At 40.8% G+C, this 14,171-nt stretch overlaps 1 protein-coding gene across 10 annotated transcripts in view; it reads right to left on the bottom strand.

The window, feature by feature from the left end:
- Nucleotides 1–2,089: 2,089 nt before the first annotated feature.
- The window catches only part of SASH1 (SAM and SH3 domain containing 1), a 549,635-nt gene continuing 537,553 nt past the window's right edge, over nucleotides 2,090–14,171 (bottom strand). For all 10 annotated transcript variants that reach the window (XM_032183554.1, XM_032183556.1, XM_032183558.1 and 7 more), the window contains 3 exons: nucleotides 8,445–9,580; nucleotides 6,713–6,844; nucleotides 2,090–5,887 (listed from right to left, as the gene is read on the bottom strand). In XM_032183554.1, coding sequence (XP_032039445.1) covers nucleotides 5,627–5,887; nucleotides 6,713–6,844; nucleotides 8,445–9,580 — 1,529 coding nt within the window. In that variant the 3' untranslated portion in view covers nucleotides 2,090–5,626. The remainder of the gene's footprint in view (nucleotides 5,888–6,712; nucleotides 6,845–8,444; nucleotides 9,581–14,171) is intronic.

Raw genomic sequence — 14,171 nt, 5'->3', positions numbered from 1 at the left:
CTGCGAGTGGGTACGAGAAGGAATATGCTATCTGAAATCTGAAACTTGAGAACGAGAGGCTTTTAAAAAAATTAGGACTAGTTAACAAAATAAAGAGATGTCTTATCATGAGGGCATGGGAACAGATGATAATTTTTAAAAAAGGCACGCCAAACAGTTCTTCTAGGCAGCCTTTGTATTTATTTATTTTTTTTTAACGTTGAAAGACTAACTTACCATATGTGAGCTCCACTGCTTCTGGTCTCCTTTCCAGCATTCTCTCATACTGGAGAGAGAGGTGGCAATGAGCAAGTGCAGCCTGTGCTGCTCCAGAAAGGCAGCACACCTCTGTGTGGCAGGGGTTTACACAGGAACCTTCTGCTCAGGAATAAAGTTTCTTTTTAGAGGTATTCGTTTTTAGAGGTATAATTTTAACATGTTTCTTCTATATCTCTTTTTTTCTTATGTAATGCTTCATTGTGAAGAGAGAACGTTTAGACCAAGAGGATAGGTACATATGTGCTGGGGGGTGGCTGTGGTTGTTTTTGGCAGTGGTCACGGTGGTTAGCACACATTTGGATCAAACTAGCAAAATGCTGAGAGCAACAGATAGGGGCTTTGTGTTTCAGCTGCTCCCAAAGCAATCCTGGACCATAGCAGTCTTGGAAGGGAAGCAGCACTCCTTCCAGCTGCAGAAATGGCAAGCGCTCTGGCTTTTCATGTCGTTCAGTGTTTGTTTTGTTTTTATTTCTATTTTGTTACTTGAGAGACTCTTGGAAACAGCCTGTCTTTGAGCCAGCTGCTGTCCCTAGAGGCTGTTTGAATGCTCTCCCCTAGCCAGCGAAGCAGTGCCCTCTGGTGCACAAGCACAGCAGTGGCCTGGTCCTCAGCTGAACCGAAGGATAAGAATAGAGGGAAAAAAATTCAAAGTTCATCTTGACATTTTACTGCACGCTGCCTCATTCCCATCAACTGTTTGCAACGTGGTACAGTTCTGATGGGAGCGCTGCTTAAGGGGAACTGAAGATCCAGCTGTCTGGACCCAACCCAAAGGATGGATTTTTTTTGTTTTGACCTTTTGTCATTTCCACAGTTAGCAATGGCAAAAGTTAGCAGGCACAGTCTACCCTTGTCACTATGGGCAATGATCCATACAGGATTAACTTCTAGGTATGGGTGCACTGTTGCCAAGTGGACTCCATATCACTGCTAGATTGCTAATTGTACCCATTAATTACTTAGAAAATTTAACTAGAGCAACAAAGGCCAACACACTAAGCAGGAAGTGACTTAGGTGAGCAGGAAGGAAGTCACGTCCTAAAGCTCCTTTGCCGTCCCACCTGGACACTGACATCTCCTTACGGACTGCAGGGATGACCTACCTGCTCAGGGGTCAAAGCCACCCTCTCCGCAGCGAGGCACCTACGCCAGCCCAAAGGCACTGAGCTGCATTCAAAGATCAGGTTTGAAATCCCTTCTTTCAGGCAAGAGCTGTAATGCCTGCGAGTTGGACTCCTGTATCTTCCCCTGGTTCTACCAATATTTAATTATTCCACTGCAAAGTGGAAAAGCTCCCAAGGGGAGAATTCAGAGACCTCTCATCCAGATCTCCACAAACCCAGCAGCTGGACATTAAAGGTATGTATGTAAGAGACAAAGATCCAAACCTCCTCAGGACATCAGCAGAGCAAGGGCTGTTCAGGGCACTGAGCTTTGACAAGGAAGGGGGACAGCAGGTTATTGCCGATACACTGCAGAGTCCACAACTGTTCATGAAACTGCGGAGTTCACCAAAACCATGGCAAGGAGGTTCAGACAGTGATGATTCACGTTGCACTCAGTCACATTTTTAGGACTCCGGCTAGTCATGGATTATCAGGGCTTTTAAAAGTTTATTTTTTAATCTTTTTTTTTTTTTTTTTCTTTTTTCTAGCTGTTGGTGTGTGTTGAGAATGCTTACACCATGAGGAACTACAGACTAGGTGAGCTGGAGGGAGGAGGCCTGAGATAGGAAATTAAATAGCTGCACATTGCTACCACACCAGTAAGCAAGTCTTTTAGCTACATTAAGAGCAACCAAAAAAAAAAAAAAAGAGAGACACCAAGGAAATTTATTTACTTTTTATCTATGAACATATGACATATAATTATAGACAGTTTTGATACACAGGAAAACCCTTTTGTCAACCTTTTTTTTTTTTTTTTTGCTAAATGAAACAGCACAATAATCTTTACACATTCATATTTTGTTTTTTTCTTTTTTTTTTCCTTTACAATACACAGCTTTCTTGGGTTGAAGCAAACTGCAGGACATATTGAGTACTGGTATATTACAGCTACTTACATCATTTAAGAACAGCAAATGGAGAAAAATAAGTTATTTAAATATTGATTTCATATACAGAAAGTGCAACTTTGTTAGTTGTTACATAACTTGCTTGACAGTTTTGATTCCCCAGAGGGTGTCAATTAAAGATAAAGGTATCTTGGACCAAAAGTATTATTTATTCTAAAAATAATACAGTACAACTGCACAGCTGTGACTTGGTGAATCGACCACTGTTGCTGCTCTTAGAGATGATGACCTGTTTGAGTAACACAACATTTAATGCTTCTGATCGTGCTCCCAGCTTGCATTTAAAGCCAGGCTCCTCGAAGAGCCCAAGGCCTACCTGGGTAGTAATAGAGGGTTACTGATGGAAGCGCACAGTTACGAAGGCATTCTGCAATATTTGGGGCTTGCTGCTTCTATTGTTAAATAGCTATTTGAGTTACAACGGTACAATGGATAGATGCGTAACAGCATTAGCCTGAGCAGAGCAGGTTGAGGTTCCAGCGGCAGGTTTCTTTTGTGCTTCCCAAGAGTCAAAGAGTGAATTTTTGCTTAGAGCACTGAACGGCTGCGAGGAAATGTAAGAGGTGTTATGGCTGTACACTGCCTCACCTGCTTGGGGAACGCCACGGGTCACTGAAACCACAGCAGGGAAGCTCAAACACTGAGAAGCTTAAGGCTTTTTTTAGATTAAAATATAAACTAAAATTATAATTCAAGTAAGACCACAGAGCACAGTCTTAAAAAGGAAAACAAAGCAACTACTAAAACTCACACACCTCAGACTGCTCACTCTAGTCCTGGATGGGTGGGATTTGGTTTCCCTGGGCTATAAAATCATTTAAAAACAAGGAGTTACAAAGAGAGTTTGGCACGCAGGTTTGGCTTATTCCTGTATTTCTTCTGTTATTAAAAGAGTGGAGGTAATTAATATGGGAGGGCTTTATTATGTGAGTTGCCTTCCCTGCAACAAGAAGAAATGTTTCCTTTTTTTATTGCATATAGCCAGCTTGGGCTCTCTCTTGCTCCAAGGAAGCTGCTGTCTAATTTTCCTCAGTTCTGGCCCCTGCCAGTAATCCCAGGAAGTCTCAATACTCTTTTCATCTCCTGCTTACTGATAGTTGCCATGTAAACCTCAGAGAGGAAATGACAAATCATTATTATTAAAAAGTCTTTTCAATTATTATTTTTTTTAAGTTCACCAGCTGCGTGAAACATCTATGCTGTTGTTTCCTGATGCTGCCATATTACAACACAACGATTATACACTGAAGACAACATTACAGCAGAAGATCTGGAGGAGCTCTGTTTGAAACAATTTCAAGTTATACCGGTGAATTAGTTGCCTTCACGTGATGGTGTAATTCCTGATGGGGACAGAATGCAAAGCTGATGATACCAGGAGTCAACAGCTCTAAAGCTAGGAAAGTAAGCCTAACACCTATCAATTCCACCAGGAGACAAATTAATTATCATCTGTAGTAAAATGCATAGTTATCTGACTTAAAATTTGGCCACGTAAGGACCATATATAGCAAGGACTCATGTAGTAAGCACAACCTTTTATTCATCAATCTGAGAGCATTTCCTCAGGAAAAGTGTTATTAGCTCAATATGAGGCCAGGATAACTGAGGCACCAAACAGTGAAGTGACTGGCCTGGTTTTATACAGTAAGCTGATGTCAGAACTGATAATGCAAACAGTCACACTTCCTGGCCTGTGCCCAGGTTTCTTCATCTCACTTTGCCTACCAGAGTAAAGCTTGCTCTGTCTTCCGTGGAGCATTTGTGCTATAAGAAAGCTATAGGATACACCATACATAGACCCCAAAGAAAAAAAAATAGTTATATGCTATTCATGATAATCTGTATTTGGTATATAAACGTGTACCCATATAGAAAAATAAAATCTGTCATTAGCCACATATATGAATGGAACGTTTCACATGGATTTAGGCAGAAAAATATCATTACATCATGAAAAAATGGTTCACCACATATGCCAGAACAATGCTGTCTTCCAGTGAGAGGTAACATTAACACTCAGACATGAAGGATATCGACTGTTTTAAAATCACAGTGTAATTTATAAGACAATATAGGATTTATTTGTCCATGCAATGAAATTACCGGATCTCATTATTTCTATGGGACACAATTTGATTTTTGATGCATTTTATTTCCCACAAGTGATTTTTCATTTGCAGAAACCCACTGTTTGGAATCGATATGGTCAGGATACCAAGTCAAAGCTGCAGCATAATGATTGACAATATAACACAGTACACAGAATATGATTAAAATGAAAAGCAGTTACATATATACAAGGCAGTATATCTTGGAACTGTTTAGTAAGAACAGTAAATGCAGACCGTAGTGAACAAGAAGTTAGCCTCACAACCAAAACCTAGCATAACCCTGCATTTGTAAAAGCATCTCTACAACCCATAAGATGTCATGATGAGGCAATTTATAGAAGCTACTTCAGCTGGATATCACCCTAAATGCAGCTTAAAAGTGACAGGTTGAAAAAAGGCTTGGGAAACACGAATACAGGTAAGTGAACATTAGGTAACTGCTTAACAGCTTGTTTTAAGGCAAATAAAAAGCAGATTGCTAGAAAGCAGTTATAAAAATGACCTCAGTTCTGTACAAATTAAAAGAAGCTTTCTGACTCTCCTTGGGTTAATTGCATTGGAGTGACAGAAATGGACCATACTGTAAACTAATTCCAGTCCATTGACTTTGGCCTAGCTAAAGGCTTTGTGGCATATTGGGACCTATACCAAGCAACAGCAAAAATGACCAGGGAGGAAGGTATGTGATTAGCTCTAGACTGCTAAATAAATGGCATTTGCCAAACAGCTTCTACCGGGGCTTGCACCTTGGTTTGCACAAGGTCTGTAGGATTGACTCCAGGTGTACAGAAGGCCCCCAACCTAAGGAGTTCTACATAGAAATGGGGCCTATTATTAGTATCACTTCCACGAACTTGTGGAAAATATGTAAGGGTCCCTTAATTCTGTGACACTGTCTGATCCCAGGCCAGCCCTATGTACTTTATGAAACAAGAATACTTTACAAGGGAGAGAGGGGGAGGGAAGTACCACATCTATGTTACCTGGTGGTTGCTTCTCTTCTCCTTCAGTTGCCAAAGACAGCAATTGAAACATTTCATACCCTTTGAAGAAGATATCTGCCTGTCCTTTGGAGCCACTTCCTCGATCCCTTTAGCTATGTGAAGTAATTAGGGCAATATCGGTGCAGGAAGGAGCAATGGGTCCTTGACCAGGCAATGCCATGCTAGGGAGCATGTTAAATTGCCTCTGGATCAAGAGGTTTGAAGAGTCTTGCTGCTGCCAGGAGCTTGCTTATGTGCCTTTCCTCTGTGATGCCAGCTTCTTGAAGGTAAGTTTGTGACAGAGAAGGCACTTTGCTCAGTGTGTTGAATCCTGCTTCTGTGAGCGGGCTGGAATACATAGGTAGACCAATGGAAATCAGCCAGTCAGATACAGAAGTGATAAGTCCTGGGGAGACAGGTTTTCGGCAAATTTCAGTGAGCCCTCCACTTGGAATCTGGGCAGAAGAGAAGAAAAAAGAAAAAGCATTAACGTTAAACATACTGCTTGTTTTACTGCAGGTCGTCTTCTGTTCTTCTAAGCTGGTAGAATTCAACAGCAGGTGTTGCAGCTTCTCCCTCTTACGGGATGCATGTTGGTATGAGAGTGGGCTGTGGGCAGAAAGGCTAAGATCACCACGGAGAAGGAGAAACAGCAACAATTTTGGCGATGTAGATGCAGTGGGCAGTATTCAGTTGCTTGGGCAATTGTCATGTACCATTCTGAATTAGTTTGAAATCACTCAAAAATACCCAGCCTTCTTCCCAGGCTGATCCATTCCAGGTTGATCCAAGGGAAAAGAATACCACGTTTGCCTATTACCTCCTCAGACAGACCAAGCTCTTTTATAAAAAGACATGAAGGTTTTTGATTGTTTCCCCCTCCTGCTTTTTCTAAGGAGAGGAGTGCAAAACGGCACACTTTGAGAAAGGAAAAAAGGGTGCAAAACCTTTCAGGTATCAACACTGATATCAAGATATCAATATACACCATCCTTAGTGAGTGACTCTCTGTTACACTTGATAACAGTCTCCTTAAATTTTCCAGGGATTTGGTCAGAATAAAGGGCTGTCTGCCCTCCTTTAACTATTAAATATCCTCCTTTGGGAGAGGGGGAGAGACCTACTGCCCCTGTAGTACCCCTACATATGTCATACTTGCTGGGTGAGCACAGGCAACAGTTTTGTACCAGGACTTGACAGCTTCCTCCCTTTACCAGTAGTCAATCCTTTTTAAAAGGTCTGCTCATAATTAAGAAACTTGGGTTTAAGGAAATACTTACTGCCATGCGATGCTGCTTCCTCAGCTGCTTTACCCGGATCTGGTCCATGTTTGCAGCGACATCCTTTTCAGGCTGGTCCAAGTCTTCCGAGTACCTCTGTACCAAAGCCTCAGGAATGCCACAGCGACCATGCTGAACGTTCCCAGCCAGCCACAAAGGAGAGACAAGTGAAAGAAGCGTGTCAGTACTGATCAATCGACACAAACAAAGAAGTGTGGGATGGGAGCAAGAAGCATTTTTCCTCAAGATTCACAAAAATAATTTTACTTTGCTATAAAGCATGATGGTGGGGAGATGCAAAAATAGCAGTATGTATCTTTACCAGTATCTTTAACAAACAGCAGCATACAGCTTTTTATGAGCTTTAAGGTCAGTTCCAGTCTCACTGAAATCAACAGCAAAAATCCTATCGCTCAACTTGAAGGAGTGTCTCCCCAAAGGGCATGTTGTTAGCATTTCCCAGTGAAACTCGACTCCCATAAGCTACTGAACAGTAACTGGTTTTCACAGTAAGCTTCTCTGGATAATTTTATGAGGTTTGGTTTAATCAGTTAACTGATGTGATCCTTCAGCCCAGCTGTTCCCTGATTCTTTTGGAGGCTGCGTGACAGATGCAGCAAGCCTCCAACAGCAGTGGCAGGGCAAGGTCTGCCAGAGACAGACCAGTAACAGCATAGCACATGTCAAAGAACATTTCTTAAATTCTGATTTACTCTTTCCACATCATCCTAATTTAATTTGTTCTTCATGCAAGGACTTTTTTCTTCTATGTTCTGTTTAAAAAAGGATTTCTATACATTTCCTACCAGGACAGCATACTGGTAAACTCACACTTGCATCTCCCCTTGCACTCTGACACTGCGGCTGGACCACCTATGCTGTGCTGCTGCAGAGTTCTCCCTGAGTGCCCCAGCCCACCTCCTCCCAGGCACCACTTAACTGCAGAAGATGTCTGAATCAACCAGCAACTGCTATTTGGAATCGTAATATATCCTAGGCACCAAAAGCTTTGGGCTATTACAAGCTTAGTAACATTCTCCTTCGTGGCATGAGATGTAGCACATGTCAAAATTTGCCTCAGCTTTTGAAAGGGGTCAGATATCTAACATTCCTGCAAGTCAGCTGCTGGCTCAGTTCTGCTTCTGAAGGGTGCAGAAGAGGATAGCCCAGAAAAACAAGAAATGCATGAGCCTTATTTACGGACAAAGATACTTCTGGGAGATGGGAAATTACCATGTTCTGTTCTGTTCTTCCTTTTAACACTGCTCATGCATTTTAGCCAATGACTCTTCCAAGAAAACTGAAAGAGCAATCCTCAAGGGACGGACTGGAAGTTAGGACTCCTTCCTTCCCAAAATGATGTCCTCATCCCTATGCTATTGATTCAGATTTTCTTGGAAATCTATGTGACTTCCTTCTTCAGCTTCACTTCCCTACAGCAGCAGAGGAGGAGATTTCTGTGCTTGGTGCCACCACAGTACTGGTGGCCCTAAGAGATGAAGACTCAGAATAAGTCTGGTATCTCAGTCCCTCTGCAATACATCTAGATAGTTATTTTAGGAAGAAGGCCCAATATTAAAGACAAGCACAGACGCATAATGTCTAGAGTCTTCATGATTTATGGTTTATCTAGGCCGGTTACTTGCAAAAATGCAACAGATAAGATAAATGAAAGACTAGCCCCTTGGAACATTGATAGAATAAAAAGACTGAAGCAATGTGCTCCACCTACCTTGTCTGAGTATGGTTCTTCAGTAAGATCAATGTCTTCAGACTGCAGCTTGTTTTCTATCACCATTTCCAGATCCATTCCCCTGCTACAAGAGACTTTCCTTGCCGAAGCAGGACCGAGCTTTACCACGTGCTGCTGAACACTAGCAGTCTCTGGGAGCTCTGACAGCCAGGGCGGCAGTGGGCTAGGAGGGGTAATGGGCTCCTGTTCAGAAGATGTCCTATGGGCAGGTACTCCGTGCAAATCAACGGGAGCGGATGGGCTGGACTTTTTCACCGGCAAACACGGTGCTTCTAGACTGGAGTGGTTCCCGCTTGCGGTCACGGGAGGATGATATAATCCGTTCGAAAGGCGTTCTCGGCATTTTTTGGCAGGGACAGGTGGTGGCTGAGAGGGATTTTTTGGTTGCATTCTTGCCTCGTTTGTGCCTTTTTGCTCAGCTTCTAGACCGCCCTTGAGGACTGGAGCATAATCAGCCCGTGCAAGGTCATGAAAGCCCTTACTCTGTATTTCAAGAGGTGTCCTTGTTGCAGGGTGTGTCACCAAGGCAGCCTGAGCTTCACAGTTTTTCAGGGGGAATAGAACAGGCTTTCCACCTGCACTTTCCGTTACAGAGCAGTCCAACTCCTTACCTCTTCCCTTCTGAGAACTGGCAGCTCCCTTACCTTGCTTAGGCATCAAGTCACCTACCATAAAACTGCCCCCATGAGGCTGAGGTGTCAGGGCAGATCCAGTTGCCTTTTTTGCTGTATCCAGTGAATCCTGAGGAAAAGAATCTTTCTTGCTAGTGTCCTGTAGGTTGGTATTGGATTCTCCCTGGAGATCGTCCAGGGAGTGAGATCTTGGCCAGGTATCCACACCCTGGGGGCCATCCAGAGTTTCATAGCTCCGGCAGACGGCAACTGGTAAACTCCTACGGTTCTTCTTCAGACCCATAACAGCTGGAGGTTGGACAGAGCTCTTCAGAGCACGATGTGAACAGCTCAACCGGCTTTCTTTTTCCCCTTGCTGGAGAGTTTCTATTGACTTGGTCAGTGGGAGTGTAGGATAATTGGATAGCTGGTTTCTGCTGAAGTCCTTAAAGCTGTGCTCACTTGCTGATTTTGAGGGCAGATGACAGGTCCTTCGAGTTTTACCTAAAATCAAATAAATCACAATCCATTATAAAAAAATACCCTCTGCGTATTAATAGGGGATCACTTCTAAATGACTTTGAAACACAGTAGTTTAGTATTTAACTCTAAAAGCACAGGAACCCAATGCCATTTTAAACATGAATTTCTGAGTTTCAGCTTTGCTAATGAAGAACTGATAATTGCTATCAGGTAAGGAAAATACCTTTAAAATAATTACTGTCCCATCTGCTCCCCTGCTTACAGAGCTTTGAGGTCTAAGTCACTTAAACCTTTTTCAATGAAAATATATCCTGCACTTAGACCTGATATTCTATACCAGTTATATGAACTGGTTTGACCCCATGCAGAAGTAACTCATAAGTTCTGGCACTTTTCTCCACTCTTCTAACTCCTTTAGGATGTTGATAAATATGTTCACCTCCTAATGGAGTTTACTAGATTGCTTTAAAAATGCAGGAATGCTCAATTTTATTTTTTTTTAATTACTACGTATGTCAATAGTGTTATTTCATCTCTAAAGTAAACAGCAAACCATTTTTGATGGTAAATCAGAAAGCAAAAATGTTCCAGGAAGACTGGTGTTGCAACAATCCCTTTGTAAAGTTACTTTTAGGAACAAGGGTTTTATGGAGAATGGTCTTACACTATGAAATTGAGACTGTTACAAAAGAAATTTTCAAGAGTGACTAATCTTAGTGTTATTCTCATGCCGTATGCTTTATCAGAGTGGAAGGTCTTAGAAATGTGGTGTTTTATTATAACGATTTAAGATGTGAGGACTTGAGCCAATCTGAACCACATGTCCTTTGTAAGCTTTATTTCATATTTTTATGAGATATGCACCAACACTTTAAGACAGCGTAGAAGTCCATCAAATCTGCTTGATAGAAAAATTCTGATCTCATTACTGTATTCATGAGCATGAAATCCAAGGCCATTTCTCCAGCGCTGCATAGATATATGTGTATTTACAAGACTGAAGTAAATTTGTCTCGGAGCAGACAACCTCTCAGAATGAACAACATATCCTGAATAATTATTTTTTTCTGGGTGATAATGCTACTTTTGCCCACCTACAGTAAACTTTCTAAAACAATGACAGATAGCTAAAGCTTGGAACTTCTTTTTCCAATGGAGAAAAGAAAGAAAAAAGCTTTGGCTAAATGTTGACAAAATCCAATAATAATAGGTAATTAATTGCTGTCAATTAAAGGATAATTTAGCTTTAGAGATCTGAGAACTTGTGCTAACTTCATTCAAAATGAATTAATCTAATGCACTTTTAAGCAATAGATGCTTCCTTTCATATAGTTTGCCTTCAAAAGAGAAGCTTAATGTTTTGTTTTTGAATAATATATATTGCTCGCCTTAAATATGAATGCTAACATAAATCTAGTGTGTGTTTTACTTAGGAGTGTCCCATTTCCAAAATTCCTGTTACGCAAAGAAAGCACCTGCTTAACCTACAAGAGAAATTGCTTGCTTTCCCTCTTTTTATGCTCAAGGAATTTAAAATCAAAGTAGTCAGAAAACTAGCAAATATGGCTGAGGGTACCTTTAAAGAGAAATAAGGAGAACATTCCCCCTCAAGGGGGGAAGTTGGCCACGTTTACTCGTATGCCAGCCAGGTTATTCTGTCTAAAACCAACACGTGCCCACAATGGTGAATACAAGCATACAAGAACTCTCTTCTCAGAATGTGTACAGTTCAGCTCCAGCTAAGTAGCACCATTTTCCCAAAAAGCTAATAAAGACACATCACACAAGAACTTGGTTCCTTTCCTACATCCTTGTATTCAGGTAACTTTGAGAAGTAGCAGAAAAACTTAACTACCTGCACCTTTTTGTGGAGTGAGACCACTGCCTTCTGAAAATAACTTACAACCACATTAAAAAAGCATGTTTAAGAAACATTACATTCATTTTTTAGTACCCCAGGCACTAATGTCAATATGTAGTGAGCATGGAAAGGAGTGTTCTCTGTTCATTATTCATATTTGCTAGCACATGTCTGACTTAGGCAGCGGTTCACCATATTGTCTAGGGCTTGCTGTCACAGCTCACTTAACACAATCCGTGTACCTTCTTTTCAGCCTGAAATATTCATCAGGGCTTACGCTGGTTTTAGAAAGGCACACTGAGATACCTCAACACCTAAAAGAAAAGTTCTGACAAATGCTACTGCTGTGCGATGTTAGGCTTTTACTGAAGTTATGATGGTATCTAGGAAACATCATTTTGTTTCTTTGGGATATGCCTGTGTAAAGTCCAGTAACGTGGGGATGAGAAAAAGAAGAAGTGGGAAACAGGAAAAGGAAGAAGAAAACAGAAAAAATAAGAGAATAAAAATTCTAGGAAAACAAAAGCAAACTTTAGTTCATTCCAGCCCTGATTCACAAAAAAATACAAATGTGGTGAGAGTAAGGGAAAAAAAACAAAACATTTTTTTCTGCAAAATAAGTAACTAGATATATAATCTTTAAGGTCTCTGCTTCAAAATTGTTTAAAACAAGCAGTGGGTTCAATGCTTCAATGCTACTGTTTTGTACAAAGGACAAGGATTCAGATTATAATTTCTCTTACATAGATTTGTCATGAGCAATGTAGCAGTATGACCACTGTGATTTCTCCTCTTCTACCTATTCCTTCCCTCCTCCTGACTGAGGGGTATAATTTCAGTATGCTCTTGTGAAATTAAGAAAAGAAGGCCATATTTCCTGAAAGCAGGCTTTTAAATATGTTTTTAAATTGTTTCCAGGAAGCGGGGACCTATATAAACAATGTCTACAAATGTAACATTCCTTCCCCATCTCAAAACAAACAAACAAACAAACAAAAAAAAAAAACTACAAACCTATACCGGTTAAAGTGTATATTCTTATGACTCCCTGGTAAGCAGACTATTGCCTTTCATAGTGCTGTCAACCACAGCAATCTCTCTGATTTAAATATGTGCAGAAGGACATAAGCATCTGGCTGAAAACTAAGATAACCAAGGTGATCCTTACACAAAATTAATGGAATGTTTGTATTGTTTTCAGTACAAAAGGTTCAGTTCAAGCTACAAGCATACTTTACCCTTTTGTTCAATGTTATGCTGCAGTGTTTTTTTTATTAGATAAAGCTGTGTCCACCTCTCATGATATAGTTATTACTGTTAGAATACACAGAATGAACTTTTCAATCTTCTGTCATTATCTACCTCAGAAGAAAGAAAATTATCTTTGGGAATATTTCCAGAGGTACCAGAGCTACAGCAATAAATTTTGAGTGTTTCCCTCAATACCTTTTGTGTGTGGAAGATCACGCTCAGGGAATTCAGAACTCAAAACCAGATACAGAATATATTCAATGGCCTGTATAGATCCCAGATTTCTTTTTTTTTTTTCTTTTTTTTCTTTTTTTTAGCATTGCTTTCTGTGGCAGTATTTCTGTGTGCATTTCAAACATCTCAACTGACACAACGAAGATGATGGCACCTGAGACAATCCTTACATCACTGCTTTTTTATGAATACAACTAGTAGAAAACCACCCTACATCAGGCAACATGGCCATCTGTTTTGTTGCTTCCTCTTCTGACTAATTAGTACTGAATGCTTAAGTGCTTTGGGTGCTCAGTTGGCACTACGGAAATTTGGGCTTCAGTTCCTGAACAAATCAGAGAACATCATTATCCCACCTGATACAGTCATGGTTTGTCAGCCTCTTCATCTTTGTGCCTTGCATATGCAATTCCTATTCCTTTCACACCCTATTCCTCCTTAAGAAGGTATGCATCACAACAGGAAAAGGTTCAAAGAAGCCAGGCGTTATCAGAGATACAGAATGACTTATGATGGCTCAGATTAGAAAAGAGATGCCTTGAGAAGGAGTATGACAGAGGTCTATACACAGACAATGCTAAGTATGGAGGTTTTAAGGAAGACCATGGATGTGCATAAAAATAAACAGTTTGAGGAAAATGGATGAATGCCAGGAAACTGTACCAAATTCATGGAATTTCGGTACCTTGGGAAGCCTTAAATATGCTTACTCTGTTCTTACATTCTTCTTGTAACTATCTGCTTTTGGCTGCTTCCTGAAGGAACTAGATTTCTGATAAGGTTTCTAAATGTGTCTCAGACAGACAACTGCATGCAAGAAGAACTCAGTAACTGCACTGTTATCAGAAGTTTAAAGGAGAATTCATCTCTCTGTGCCCTGTTTTAAATCAAGGACTAGTCTATATGGACTAATGGTCTGATCTTGTATGGTTGCTTTCTGGTCTTATTTTCTTCCTGTTTATCACTGAATAAGTTGCAAACTTTATAGTCCTTACTCTCTGCAAATTGCATTAAGACCACAATGTTGCTGTAAGTACACTGCAGATACCTATGAGAAATGTAAGTATTTCTGCAGCGGGATCCAGAGAAGAAATACACCCATATCACTGCCATAATACATGGCAAGCCATTTTTATCCAAATTGCAAGAAGAGCTCTGAAATCTTGAACTGATGCCAAAAGGTGCAATATCGGCCTAAAACAGGGCCCTACTGTGGCCATTAAAACATTATGCAAAACCATTCCCCGGGAAATGTGAAGGCCAGTT

Source organism: Aythya fuligula, chromosome 3 (assembly GCF_009819795.1).
Source record: "Aythya fuligula isolate bAytFul2 chromosome 3, bAytFul2.pri, whole genome shotgun sequence".
Lineage (NCBI taxonomy): Eukaryota > Metazoa > Chordata > Aves > Anseriformes > Anatidae > Aythya > Aythya fuligula.
The sequence above is the reverse complement of the archived record's forward strand: the minus strand, read 5'-3'. Positions and strand labels throughout refer to the sequence as shown.